We start from the raw sequence: 12,258 nt of genomic DNA, 5'->3' as shown, positions 1-12,258 counted from the left end.
CCCTCTGTGCAAGAGTGTCCTTATGGCCTCTTCTTAAAGTCATACTGGGTCCAGGTCCCATATGACCCCACATTTTCTTCATTAGTTCTTTAAAGAACCTATTTCCAAATATTGTCACATTCTGAGAACTGAACATTTGAATTTGAGGGGAACACAATGCAGCCCATAACAGATGTCAGTAACCTCCAGTATTCTTAAAGAAAAAGATATTAAAGCAACTGGTTCACTTGAAAGAATACAATTATTTTCCTGGGCCTCAAGTTCAACTATAAAATGAAAGGGCAATAATAAAATATAAAGTCAATACACATTCTAAAATTTCTAATATAGAATAAACTTGCTATTTCCAAGCAAGAAACAGCAGAACATACAATATTGTCCCCATCACCAGCAATTTCTATGCATTTGCTTTTAAAATTCTCATGACAGACTGGAACCCTGAATGGAAAGAACCAAGAGAGAGTCATACTGAATCCCAGGGTCAGATCTGTCAATAGATGGAGCCCATGGAGTCGCCAGAGGCTAGAAGTCAAGGGACCTTTAGATCAAGAGGTAATAATTAAAAAAGAGAACACCATTAGCACAAGTTCAAGCAAAACAAAGGGTCACTTCAGTTCAGTTCAGGCGCTCAGTTGTGTCCAAGTCTTTGCAACCCCATGGACTGCAACACACCAGAGGCCTCCCTGTCCATCACCAGCTCCCGGAGTTTACCCAAATTCATGTCCACTGAGTCGGTGATACCATCCAACCATATCATTCCTGTTGTCCCCTTTTCCTCCTGCCCTCAATCTTTCCCAGCATCACAGTCTTTTAAAATGAGTCAACATTTTGCAGCAGGTGACCAAGGTACTGGAGTTCCAGTTTCAACATCAGTCCTTCCAATGAACAATCAGGACTGATCTCCTTTAGGATGGACTGGTTGGATCCCTTGCAGTTCAAGGCACTCTCAAGAGTCTTCTCCAACACCACAGTTCAAAAGCATCAATTCTTTTGCACTCAGCTTTCTTTATAGGCCAACTCTCACATCCATACATGACTACTGGAAAAACCATAGCCTTGACTAGATGGACCTTTGTTGGCAAAGTAATGTCTCTGCTTCTTAATATGCCATCTAGGTTAGTCATAGCTTTCCTTCCAAGGAGTAAGTGTCTTTTAATTTCATGGCTGCAGTCACCATCTGCAGTGATTTTGGTGTCCAAAAATATAAAGTCATCCACTATTTCCACTGTGTCCCCATCTATTTGCCATGAAGTGATGGGGCCAGATGCCATGATCTTAGTTTTCTGAATGTTGAGCTTTATGCCAACTTTTTCACTCTCCTCTTTCACTTTAATCAAGAGGCTCTTTAGTTCTTCTTCACTTTCTGCCATAAGGTTGGTGTCATCTGTATATCTGAGATAACTGATATTTCTCCCAGCAATCTTGATTCCAACTTGTACTACATCCAGCCTGAAGTTTCTCGTGATATACTCTGTATAGAAGTTAAATAAGCAAGGTGACAACATACAGCTGCTCTCCCTATTTGGAACCAGTCTGTTTTTCCATGTCCAGTTCTAACTGTTGTTTCCTGACCTGTATACAGATTTCTCAAGAGGCAGGTCAGGTGGTCTGGTAGTCCCATCTCTTGAAGAATTTTCCACAGTTTGTTGTTATCCACATGGTCAAAGGCTTTAGCATAGTCAATAAAGCAGAAATAGATGTTTTTCTGGAACTCTCTTGCTATTTCCATGATCCGGTGGATGGTGGCAATTTGATCTCTGGTTCCTCTGCCTTTTCTAAAACCAGCTTGAACATCTGGAAGTTCACGGTTCACATATCGCTGAAGCCTGGCTTGGAGAATTTTGAGCATTACTTTACTAGCGTGTGAGATGAGTGCAGTTGTGCAGTAGTTTGAGCATTCTTTGGCATTGCCTTTCTCTGGGATTGGAATGAAAACTGACCTTTTCCAGTGCTGTGGCCACTGCTGAGTTTTCCAACTTTGCTGGCATATTGACTGCAGCACTTTCACAGCATCATCTTTCAGGTTTTGAAATGGCTCAACTGGAATTCCATCACCTCCACTAGCTTTGTTCATATTGATGCTTTCTAAGGCCCACTTGACTTCACATTCCAGGATGTCTGGCTCTAGGTGAGTGATTACACCATCGTGACTATCTTGGTCATGAAGATCTTTTTTGCACAGTTCTTCTGTGTATTCTTGCTACCTCTTCTTAATATCTTCTGCTTCTGTCGGTCCATACCATTTCTGTCCTTTATCGAGCCCATCTTTGCATGAAATGTTCCCTTGGTATCTCTAATTTCCTTGAAGAGATCTCTAGTCTTTCCCATTCTGTTGTTTTCCTCTATTTCTTTGCATTGATCGCTGAGGAAGGCTTTCTTATCTCTCCTTGCAATTCTTTGGAACTCTGCATTCAGATGCTTATATCTTTCCTTTTCTCCTTTGCTTTTCATTTCTCTTCTTTTCACAGCTATTTGTAAGGCCTCCTCAGACAGCTGTTTTGCTTTTTTGCATTTCTTTTCATGGGGATGGTCTTGATCCCTGTCTCCTGTACAATGTCACGAACCTCCATCCGTAGTTCATCAGGCACTCTATCTATCAGATCTAGTCCCTTAAATCTATTTCTCCCTTCCACTGTATAACCATAAGGGATTTGTTTAGGTCATACCTGAATGGTCTAGTGGTTTTCCCCACTTTCTTCAATTTCAGTCTGAATTTTGCAATAAGGAGTTCATGATCTGAGCCACAGTCAGCTCCTGGTCTTGTTTTTGCTGACTGTATAGAGCTTCTCCATCTTTGGTTGCAAAGAATATCATCAATCTGATTTTGGTGTTGGCCATCTAGGGATGTCCATGTGTAGAGTTTTTTCTTGTGTCATTGGAAGAGCATGTTTGCTACGACCAGTGCATTCTCTTGGCAAAACTCTATTAGCCTTTTCCCTGCTTTGTTCCGTACTCCAAGGCCAAATCTGCCTGTTACTTCAGGTGTTTCTTGACTTCCTACTTTTGCATTCCAGTCCCCTATAATGAAAAGGACATCTTTTTTTGGGTGTTAGTTCTAAAAGGTCTTGTAGGTCTTCATAGAACCATTCAATTTCAGCTAATTGTTGGGGCATAGACTTCGATTACCCTGATACTGAATGGTTTGCCTTGGAAATGAACAGAGATCATCTGTCGTTTTTGAGATTGCATCCAAGTACTGCATTTTGGACTCTTTTGTTGACTATGATGGCTACCCCATTTCTTCTAAGGGATTCCTGCCCATAGTAGTAAATATAATGGTCATCTGAGTTGATTCAGCCATTCCAGTCCATTTTAGCTCGCGGGTTCTTAGAATGTCAACGTTCACTCTTGCCATCTTCTATTTGACCACTTCCAATTTGCCTTGATTCATGGACCTAACATTCCAGGTTTCTATGCAATATTGCTCTTTAAAGCTTCGGACCTTTCTTCTATCACCAAAGGGTAGAAAAGTCAATTCAACAAACATTGCCCAGACCTAATGAGCAAGGTCCTATCTGGTGCCCTAAAGTATGGACATGGACAGTTAAAAGAACAGTATGTACAGAGAATCACGGGGCAAGGAAAAGATCTCTGAGCACAAGCCATGCTGTTAATTTCCTCAGGATGATGTCTACAAGTCTGAGATGACAGTGTCAGTTCAGATAACAAAAGAAGTCACCCTCAACATACCGCTATATATATTTTTAAAAAAGACATAAAAATCAAATGTTGCCTGAAGATAGTCTTGTCTTTGATATAGCATATTATCTTACATAGTTAAAATCATTCTCCTAAATTGACTTATTTTGCTTTTATTACTGAGGAGCAGGTTATCTGGAGAAAAAGTTAAACTTTGTTATCAGTTTTACAAAACTATGCAATTGTTACTATGAACAAGAGGGCAACAGTTTCAAAGACCAGAGTAAAGAATATAGAATGAAAATTATTATTATAAATTACTTAGCTTGTGAACCAGAATTTTAATTCCCCCCAAAAAGCAGAACTTTAACAATATTATTCTTGAGGTTATTATTCAGAATTTTAGGCCTAGAAGAAAACTAAAAGATGTCTCTTTTTGTGTAAGAAATTCCATTTTCATTTTCTTCCATATAAATCATCTAAGTCATGTCCAACCCTTGTAACCCCATTGACTATAGCCCGCCAGGCTCCTCTATCCATGGAATTCTCCAGGCAAGAATACTGGAGTGGGTTGCCATTTTAGCCATATAAAATATCTCTGTTCTTCTTTAATTTAGAAAATTTATATAAAATTATTTACTGTATAACAGTAACTTACACATGCATATATCTTTGTATTTTTAAGTACCATCATAAATGTAATATTTTGTATTTTTTACTTATAAAGCCCTCTGAAGTAGATATGCCAGAAATTATTAAGTCCTTTTATAGATAAAGAAACTGAGGCTTAGGAGAAAGGAGTAACTTGTCCAAGTAAATACCATTAATAAGTAGAAAAGGTAGAATCTCATTAAGCATATTTTCCACTAGTTTACACAGCTGCCTGTTAGCCAAACAAGATAACAATGATACCTTTGGTCTATCCATATAAATTTAGAATATTATTTAAATAGAGCTCTGCTATAATCCAACTTTACTTCTCTACTTGTCAATAAGACCTTTACAGACAACCTGCAAGCAGTGCTCACTATTTAACTATTAACACTAAGAAACAAGCTTTGCTTTCATCTGAGAGAAGATGGAAATAGAAGTGACATTTAAAATGAAACAGTATTTGCAGAGGTCAGTGATTAGGAGAAAGGGAAAGCAGACACAGAAACCTCAGGAGCAAGTTTAACTGTTACCTCCAAATACTGTCACATTCCCAAAGCCATTCAATTCTGCACGTTATAAAAGAGACAGGTGTATTAATACTATTGCTTTGTTAAACTTGGTGTTTAATTGTTTCATCTTCAGGAAATAGCACAGTACCAGAGAGCTACTTAAATAGACTCAACATCTGACACCTAAAATTATATTCGATTAGAAAGGAAAGGATGACATGAGTAACAAAACACATAATAACATCCACAAACACACAGTATATAAAGAAACAAAGTGACAGTATGAAAATTTTCTTGAAGTTGGTATTATGAGCAATTACAGAGATGTCAGACTATTATTTCTTTAGATAAAAAGGTTGTGTTCAAATAAAAAAAAGAAAAAAACTTGCGGCTATTTTTAATTTTTTTAATTCTTATCTATTATCCCAAGAGCACAACTTTACTTTCCAGTATCTAAGGTAATAAATAACTCTTCTGGTTACTTCCACTTTAGAGGTACTCCTGGGAAAGCAGAAGCTAGAGACAGCTGAATTGCTACATCCATGGGTTCCCCCTCATTCATTCATTTAATCATTCTACCAATATTTGTTGAGGTAAGTACAAAAAAAGAGATCATCCAAAAAAAATAAATGAGTCATTTGCTTATGGAGCTGACAATCCAGTGGTAAAAATTAACATTAAAAAATGTATTGTTACTAATTGTGGTATTATAAAGTAAAATTGGGGGTGCAATGAGAACCATGATATGATAATTTGGATATCCAAGATGTATTGTCTGTCACAGAAGGCTTTATGTAGGTGACATTTAAGATGAGATTAGAAGCTGGGCACTGAGAAAAGGCCTCAAGAAAAATAGTGTATCCTGCTCAAAGTAGTGAGTGATTGGCTTGTACAAATAACTGAGGCTTTTTAACTGTGTCAAGACTAGCACACATCCTGTGGAAGAAATAAGCCATAAAAATCCAACGTGCAGACAATACATATGTGTGTGTGTATGTGTGTGCTGAGTCGCTTCAGTTGTGTCCAACTCTCTGTGACCCTATGGACTGTTTGTTACCCACCAGGCTCCTCGGTACATGGGATTCTCCAGGCAAGGATACTGGAGTGGGTTGTCATGCCCTCCCCCAGGACTTCTTCACACACAGGAATCAAACCCGTGTCTCTTACATCTGCTTCATTGCAGGTGGTTTCTTTACTGTTAGTGCCACCTAGGAAGCCCTATGTATGTGTATACACACATATATATTAATATTTATAATCATTGTAGAGGGGAATAAAAAAGGTTTCTCCTCTGAAGAGGAGAATCAGAGGCAGGGTGCTGGACTGAGGGCTTCAAGACAGTCCAATTCTGAGTTCACAGATTTCTAAGACCATTAAGAGAATCAAACTGGACAATACTTTCTCTTTTTATCTCACAGGGATAAGGATCAAATGAGATAATACACTAAAACTGAATAGTTTATCTTTTGTTAATATAAAAGCATTTTCAATTTTACTCTGGCCTTAATTCCTGTCCCAAATCTAAGACACTATTCATATTTTAAAATTTTCTAGTCCAGATTCCCCAGACAACTTCTTAAAATAACAAGGTCTTCCTTTTGTCTTTAGTAAACTCGTTTTTCCTACTAATGAAAAATTAATATTTTATGCAAAGCCTATTTCAAACTTACGTTCTAGTGCATTATAAAGAAGTTCAAAATCTTCTTTTCTTTGAGGATTATGCCTCCGGTAATAATCCAGTTTCATCCACTCTTCTTTTTCTCTTATCTTCCTGTGTTCTTCCTCTGCTTCCCACTGCAACCTGAACATTTTCCGTCTTCTTAAACCCTCTACCACAACTTTAGCATGCCATCGTCTGTAGTAAGTCTGTATCACAATTATCTATAGTTAAATTAAAGAAAATAAAATATGGTCAACCTTACTAGACAAGGAAAAGAAACAATGATTATTTCTATTGCAATTCAACAACTACTAAAAAATACTGAGTGTCCAGCTTTAGCTGTATGCCATAAATTCTCACATACATTCTAACAGAAATACAATAGCTATCTGACTTTGAAATCTAGTAGCAGGTATACCTTCATAGGAGACAGTTATATGATGTTAAGAGCACAGACTCTGGAACAAAAATTAGTTTAAATCTTCCCTGTTCCTACTACTCACTAGTTAGTTAATTTTTAGTAAGTTACCTGCCATCTCTGTGATTTAGTACCCTCATGGCAAAAGAGTGATAATGACAGTATTATGCATATAAGTGCTTAGCTCAAGCCTGGTACACCACAGGTCCTCAATAAATACTACTCTTGTTATGAATATCAATTTATCTCTAGTTTTTCTTGTCATTAGCTTAGGCTCATATCTTTAAAAAATGGTGCAATCCTGAAGGAAATCAATCCTGAATCTTCACTGGAAGGACTGATGCTGAAGCTGACGTTCCAATACTTTGGTCACCTGATGCAAAGAACTGACTCATTGGAAAAGACCCTGATGCTGGGAAAGACTGAAGGCAGGAGGAGAAGGGGATGACAGAAGACAAGATCATTGGATGGCATCACCAACTCAATGGACATGAGTTTGAGCAAGCTCTGGAAGGTGGTGAGGGACAGGAAGACCTGGTGTGCTACAGTCCATGGGTCACAAGGAGTCAGACATGACTGAGCAACTGAACAACCACCACATAGCAGGGCTTCCTAGGTGGCGCTAGTGGTAAAGAAACCACCTGTCAGTACAGGAGACCTGAGAGACATGTGTTCAATTCCTGGGTCAGGAAGATCCCCTGGGGAGGGCAGGGCAACCCACTCCAGTATTCTTGCCTGGAGAATCCCATGGACAGAGGAGCCTGGAGAGCTTCAGCCCATGCAGTTGCAAAGAGTCAGACACGACCGAAGTGACTTAGTACACAACCACACAGCACATAAGTTACACGTGGAAACCACCAAAGCAAACATGTATTTATTAAATTGTGAGAAAAATACATATGTCTGGAGATACAGTATAGTACTAGAGCCTAAAAAAGCTTGTGACATAAGTGAGAGTTTTTGTTTTTTATTTACTAAACTCATTTTAAAAAAAGTAAAATATAGAGAGGCTAGATCAAGATTGAGGGTAGAGAATAGGCTGACACATCCTTTCCCCTCATCCTAATCCCTAATAATTACATAAAAATTATAGAAGCAGAAATCAGTAAAGACACTGGATCATACTGAAGGAGTCCTCCAACAGAACAGAAACTGTGAAAAAATCCCTTTAAGAAAGGAGACAAGTGGAATAAATTGAAGAAGGAATTAGTGTTACGGCTCTTTTAGAAGTTTTCTAGCAGGATTTCCAATCTGTACCGGAAAATCCCCCATGGAGAGAAAACACTGAAGGAATCTACAGCCTAATTATGTACCGGAGAGGATAGCTAGAAAAAGTGTCTCTAAAATGTTTCAGTCCCAGAATTGGTGGATCCTGTGAGGAGAAGGGCAACTAAAAAGATGACTGCTTGATAAATGCAGAAGAGACAGGCTCCTCTAAAGCAATTCAGACAAAGATCACCAGAGGTATTTGCCTCTAAGTTAGGAAACAGTGGGCTTCCCTGGTGGCTTGGATGGTAAAGACTCTACCTGCAATGAAGGAGATGTGAGTTCGATCCCTGAGTCTGGAAGATTGCCTGGAGAAGGGAATGGCTACCCACTCCAGTATTCTTGAGAATTCCATGGACAGAGGAGCCTGGTGGGCTACAGTCCATGTGGTTGTGAAGAGTTGAACACGACCAAGTGACCAGCATACACAAGAGTGGTTAGGGTCCCAGAAGGCTGATGACACCCAGGATGAATACAAGCCTCCTCTCCAGAAAACTAGATGCCTTCCAGAATTAAGCCTTGCCAATCCCCTAAACCCACTGGGGTTAGTTAGGCTACAGTAAAGAAATATGTTATAACACACTGGACATCAGGAATTTCAAATACTCTGTAGTACACCTCCAAGAATAGACAAAGATTTGAAAGGAAACAACAAAATAAAAGGTTCTTCATTTAATGTAGAAGAAATTACATTTGTGTGCAAGAAAATCACTAAAACGAAGGTTCTCAAAGTATGGTGACCAGAGTACCAGCAGCAGCAGAAACTGGAAAATTGTTAGAAAAAAAAATTCTCGGGCCCCACCCCAGAGTTACTGAATTGGAAACTCTGGGGTAGGCATGGATTCTGTATATTCACACATTTTCCAGATGTTCTGATGCCTGCTAAAGGTTAAGAACCATTCTTAAAGAGTAAAATGAAACAAAAAACAAGACCAGACTAGACAGAGTTAACATTTTCAGAGGGAAAGGAAAGGCCATTGAATCAACAAAAAGGAGCAACAAAAAACTGTGACCAAAGTTTATTTTTTGAAATTAAAAAAAAAAAATCAGTATAGTGAGTTCAGGTTGGGGGCTGTTAAACTTATTGAACTTATTAAAAATACTAAGACCCAGTTGTTTAAACAGCTTTTCCCTTCTCATGTGATAATCTAGGGATTGGGCCTGGATTGGCAAACGGTTTAGGGCCAGTAGGAAGCTCTGTGTTAATATTACAGGTGGCTTCCTCCTTGAATATCTTAGGGGTTGGTCAACTTATCATCATCTTCTAGCCTGTCGAAAGGGGGAAAAGACAAAAGAACTGCAACCCAATCACTTCAACAGCAGTATCCAGAAGGGGCACACATCATTTCCACTCCCATTTCTTTCCCCAGGCCTCATCAACATAGAAAAGAGGTTGTAAAATGTAGTTTTCAATGTTATGGCCTCTTTTGTGCTGTGCTGTGCTGTGCTGTGCTCAGTCGTGTCCAATTCTTTGTGACCCCATGGACTACAGCCTGCCAGGCTCCTCTGTCCATGGGATTCTCCAGGAAAGAATACTGGAGTGGGTTGCCATTTCCTCCTCCAGGGGATCTTCCCAACCCAGCAACTGAATCCGCGTATCTTGTGTCTCCTACACTGGCAGGTGGATTCTTTATCATTAGCTTCAAATGGGAAGGCTGTTCTAGTCTCATGCCCAGCTAAAGATTTACTACAATGAGAAGAATGAGTATCAGCCAATAACTATTAATAGAAGTTTATTCTGCTAATCTGCAGAATATGTGGAGTCTAAGAGGGAATCAGTAAGCAAGAAACTTAGGCAAGAAAATCTTTTAGAACACAGGGTGAAAGACTGCAAAAATTAGAAAGAATGGAGGAAAATTGAGAAACATGGAAGATAAATGCAGACGTTCCAAAATATGTCTGATACAAGTTTCAGACAGAACAAGGAAAGTTGGATTAGAGAAATAGTTCAAAATATAATAGAAGAACATTTCACCAAACTAAAGAAAGACCCAGACAGAAAGGAACCATCACCAGATCAAAAGCACATCGCAATAAGATTACTTCGTGCTCATTCAGTTATATTCAAATCTTTGCAACCCCATAGACTGTAGCCCACCAAGTTCCTCTGTCCGTGGGATTCTTCAGGCAAGAATACTGGAATGGATTGCCATTTCCTTTTCCGGGGGTTCTTCCTAACCCAGGAATCAAACCTGTGTCTCCTGCATCACAGGCAAATACTTTATCCACTGAGCCATTGGGGAGGCCTACAGATTAAAATCCTAAAAGCTTCCACAAAGAGGAAACAAAGAACTGAGAATCCCATTTCCATCAGATACATTATCTTTGTACCTGTTTTAATCAAAAACTGCTACAAAGGTATAAAAGAAAATAATTCTGAAAATAAGTTTGAATCTAACCTACTATACCCACTCAAACTAAAACCCAAAATGAGGTTAATTCAATAGGACTTACATGGTTCACCTCAAATGCATAATAATCTCTGAAATAATTACTAGAGATTATGCACTAAGAAGAACAATAAGTTGAAGATGAAAAATTAAAGAAGTGAACAAAAACTTTCAAAAAAGTTTTAAGCTATAACCTTTATTATTTGAAAAAATTATATATAATAACAATGTAAATATATAAGAATAATCTGAAGTCATAATTATATAGTAAATTATAATGATATATATAATTGTAATTCCAATATCAACCCTCACTGAATGGGAAGAGTGAAGGAGGAGGATAAAGAAATGAAAAAAAGCCAGCTAGGGTCCTTGACTTATTCATGGAAAAAAATATACAGCCCAATTAAGTATGCATTTGGTATAAAAAATCAGGGCTTCCCTGGTGGCTCAGATAGTAAAGAATCTGCCTGTAATGCAGGAGACCTGGGTTTGATCCTGTGTTGGAAAGATCCACTGGAGAAGGGAATGGCTATCCACTCCAGTATTCTTGCCTGGAGAATTCCATGGACAGAGGACCCAGGCAGGCTACGGTCCATGGGGTTGCAAAGAGTTAGACACGACTGAGCGACCAACACTTTCACTTTTCATAAAAATTTTAAGTGCATTAAAAAATTTTATGAATAGCCACTAAAAAAATAGAAACAAAGTACCTACTTCTAAACTATTAAAGAACAAAAACATGAAAAGTTTAGTCAAATCAAAAAAGTTAGTAAACTAAGTCACTAAGTCAAATCAAAAAAGGTAATAAACAAGAATAAATAAATAAAAAGCAAAATGATATAAATGGAAGGAATGACTAGAGAAATATCAGTAGTCACACATAATATAATATTATTCACAACAAGAAAGATTTAAAATAAATACTAAGCATTTAGCTTAGTATTAGAAGTTCAAGAATAAAATAAACATGACAAAAAATAGAAAGGAATCAATCAAGATGGTAGAATTTATTAAATGGAAATTTACTCCTTACACTGGCTTTTAACCAATCCCTCTGTCTACAGCTCACATCTCAATTCTTTCTTGCACAGAACCTCCAATTCACTTTCAAGATTCTATGGGACAAATTAATTTGGTTTTTGATGCCATCCCCTTGGCAGGCATTTAGATTTTCACTTTCTCTGCTCAAGTAAGTCAAGTTAACACTTCTCCATCTGCTTTATATAACTTTAAAAAATCGACTGACATTTACTGTTCTCTCTTCTCATATATTCTTTGTTCCTGTATGTTTATAATTTTCTTATTCCTTTAATATCACTTTATCGGAGTCTGAAAAGTGTTGGAGTGAAAACCCGTAGAGAAAACCTAACAGCTTTTCTCTCCTATTTCCATATAAACCTCAATCTTACTCGGGAGCAACAACATACATCTTTAAAAATGTAATTATCACATACTCCCAACATGGACAGTCACATGACCCAGTTCAGGCCAATGAGCTATAACTTGAATCACTGGCTTTCCGGGGAAATTGCTGAATGGCCTCCATGAGACATGCTCCATGACTTTTCCCTTCTTCTTGCAGATGCAGACATTATGCTGAAGGTTGATAAATCATTTTATCATCACAATAGTGACAAGCTCATGATAATAAGGTGTGTGTGTGTGTGTGTGTGCACGTGCACACATGCGCATGCATTCCATTGTGTCTGACTCTTTGTG

At 38.1% G+C, this 12,258-nt stretch overlaps 1 protein-coding gene and 1 non-coding gene across 4 annotated transcripts in view; one reads left to right on the top strand and one right to left on the bottom strand.

Annotated features, from left to right (window-relative positions):
• The window catches only part of IQUB (IQ motif and ubiquitin domain containing), an 82,015-nt gene that overhangs the window by 48,111 nt on the left and 21,646 nt on the right, over positions 1 to 12,258 (bottom strand). For all 3 annotated transcript variants that reach the window (XM_005893444.2, XM_070369304.1, XM_070369303.1), the window contains one exon: positions 6,473 to 6,683. In XM_005893444.2, coding sequence (XP_005893506.1) covers positions 6,473 to 6,683 — 211 coding nt within the window. The remainder of the gene's footprint in view (positions 1 to 6,472; positions 6,684 to 12,258) is intronic.
• Positions 8,088 to 8,150, top strand: LOC138987660 (U7 small nuclear RNA). Its single transcript, XR_011464044.1, has one exon. It is a non-coding gene; the product is annotated as a U7 small nuclear RNA (small nuclear RNA).

Source organism: Bos mutus, chromosome 4 (assembly GCF_027580195.1).
Source record: "Bos mutus isolate GX-2022 chromosome 4, NWIPB_WYAK_1.1, whole genome shotgun sequence".
NCBI classification, from domain to species: domain Eukaryota; kingdom Metazoa; phylum Chordata; class Mammalia; order Artiodactyla; family Bovidae; genus Bos; species Bos mutus.
Note: the sequence above shows the minus strand (reverse complement) of the source record. Positions and strands in the feature narration are given on the sequence as shown.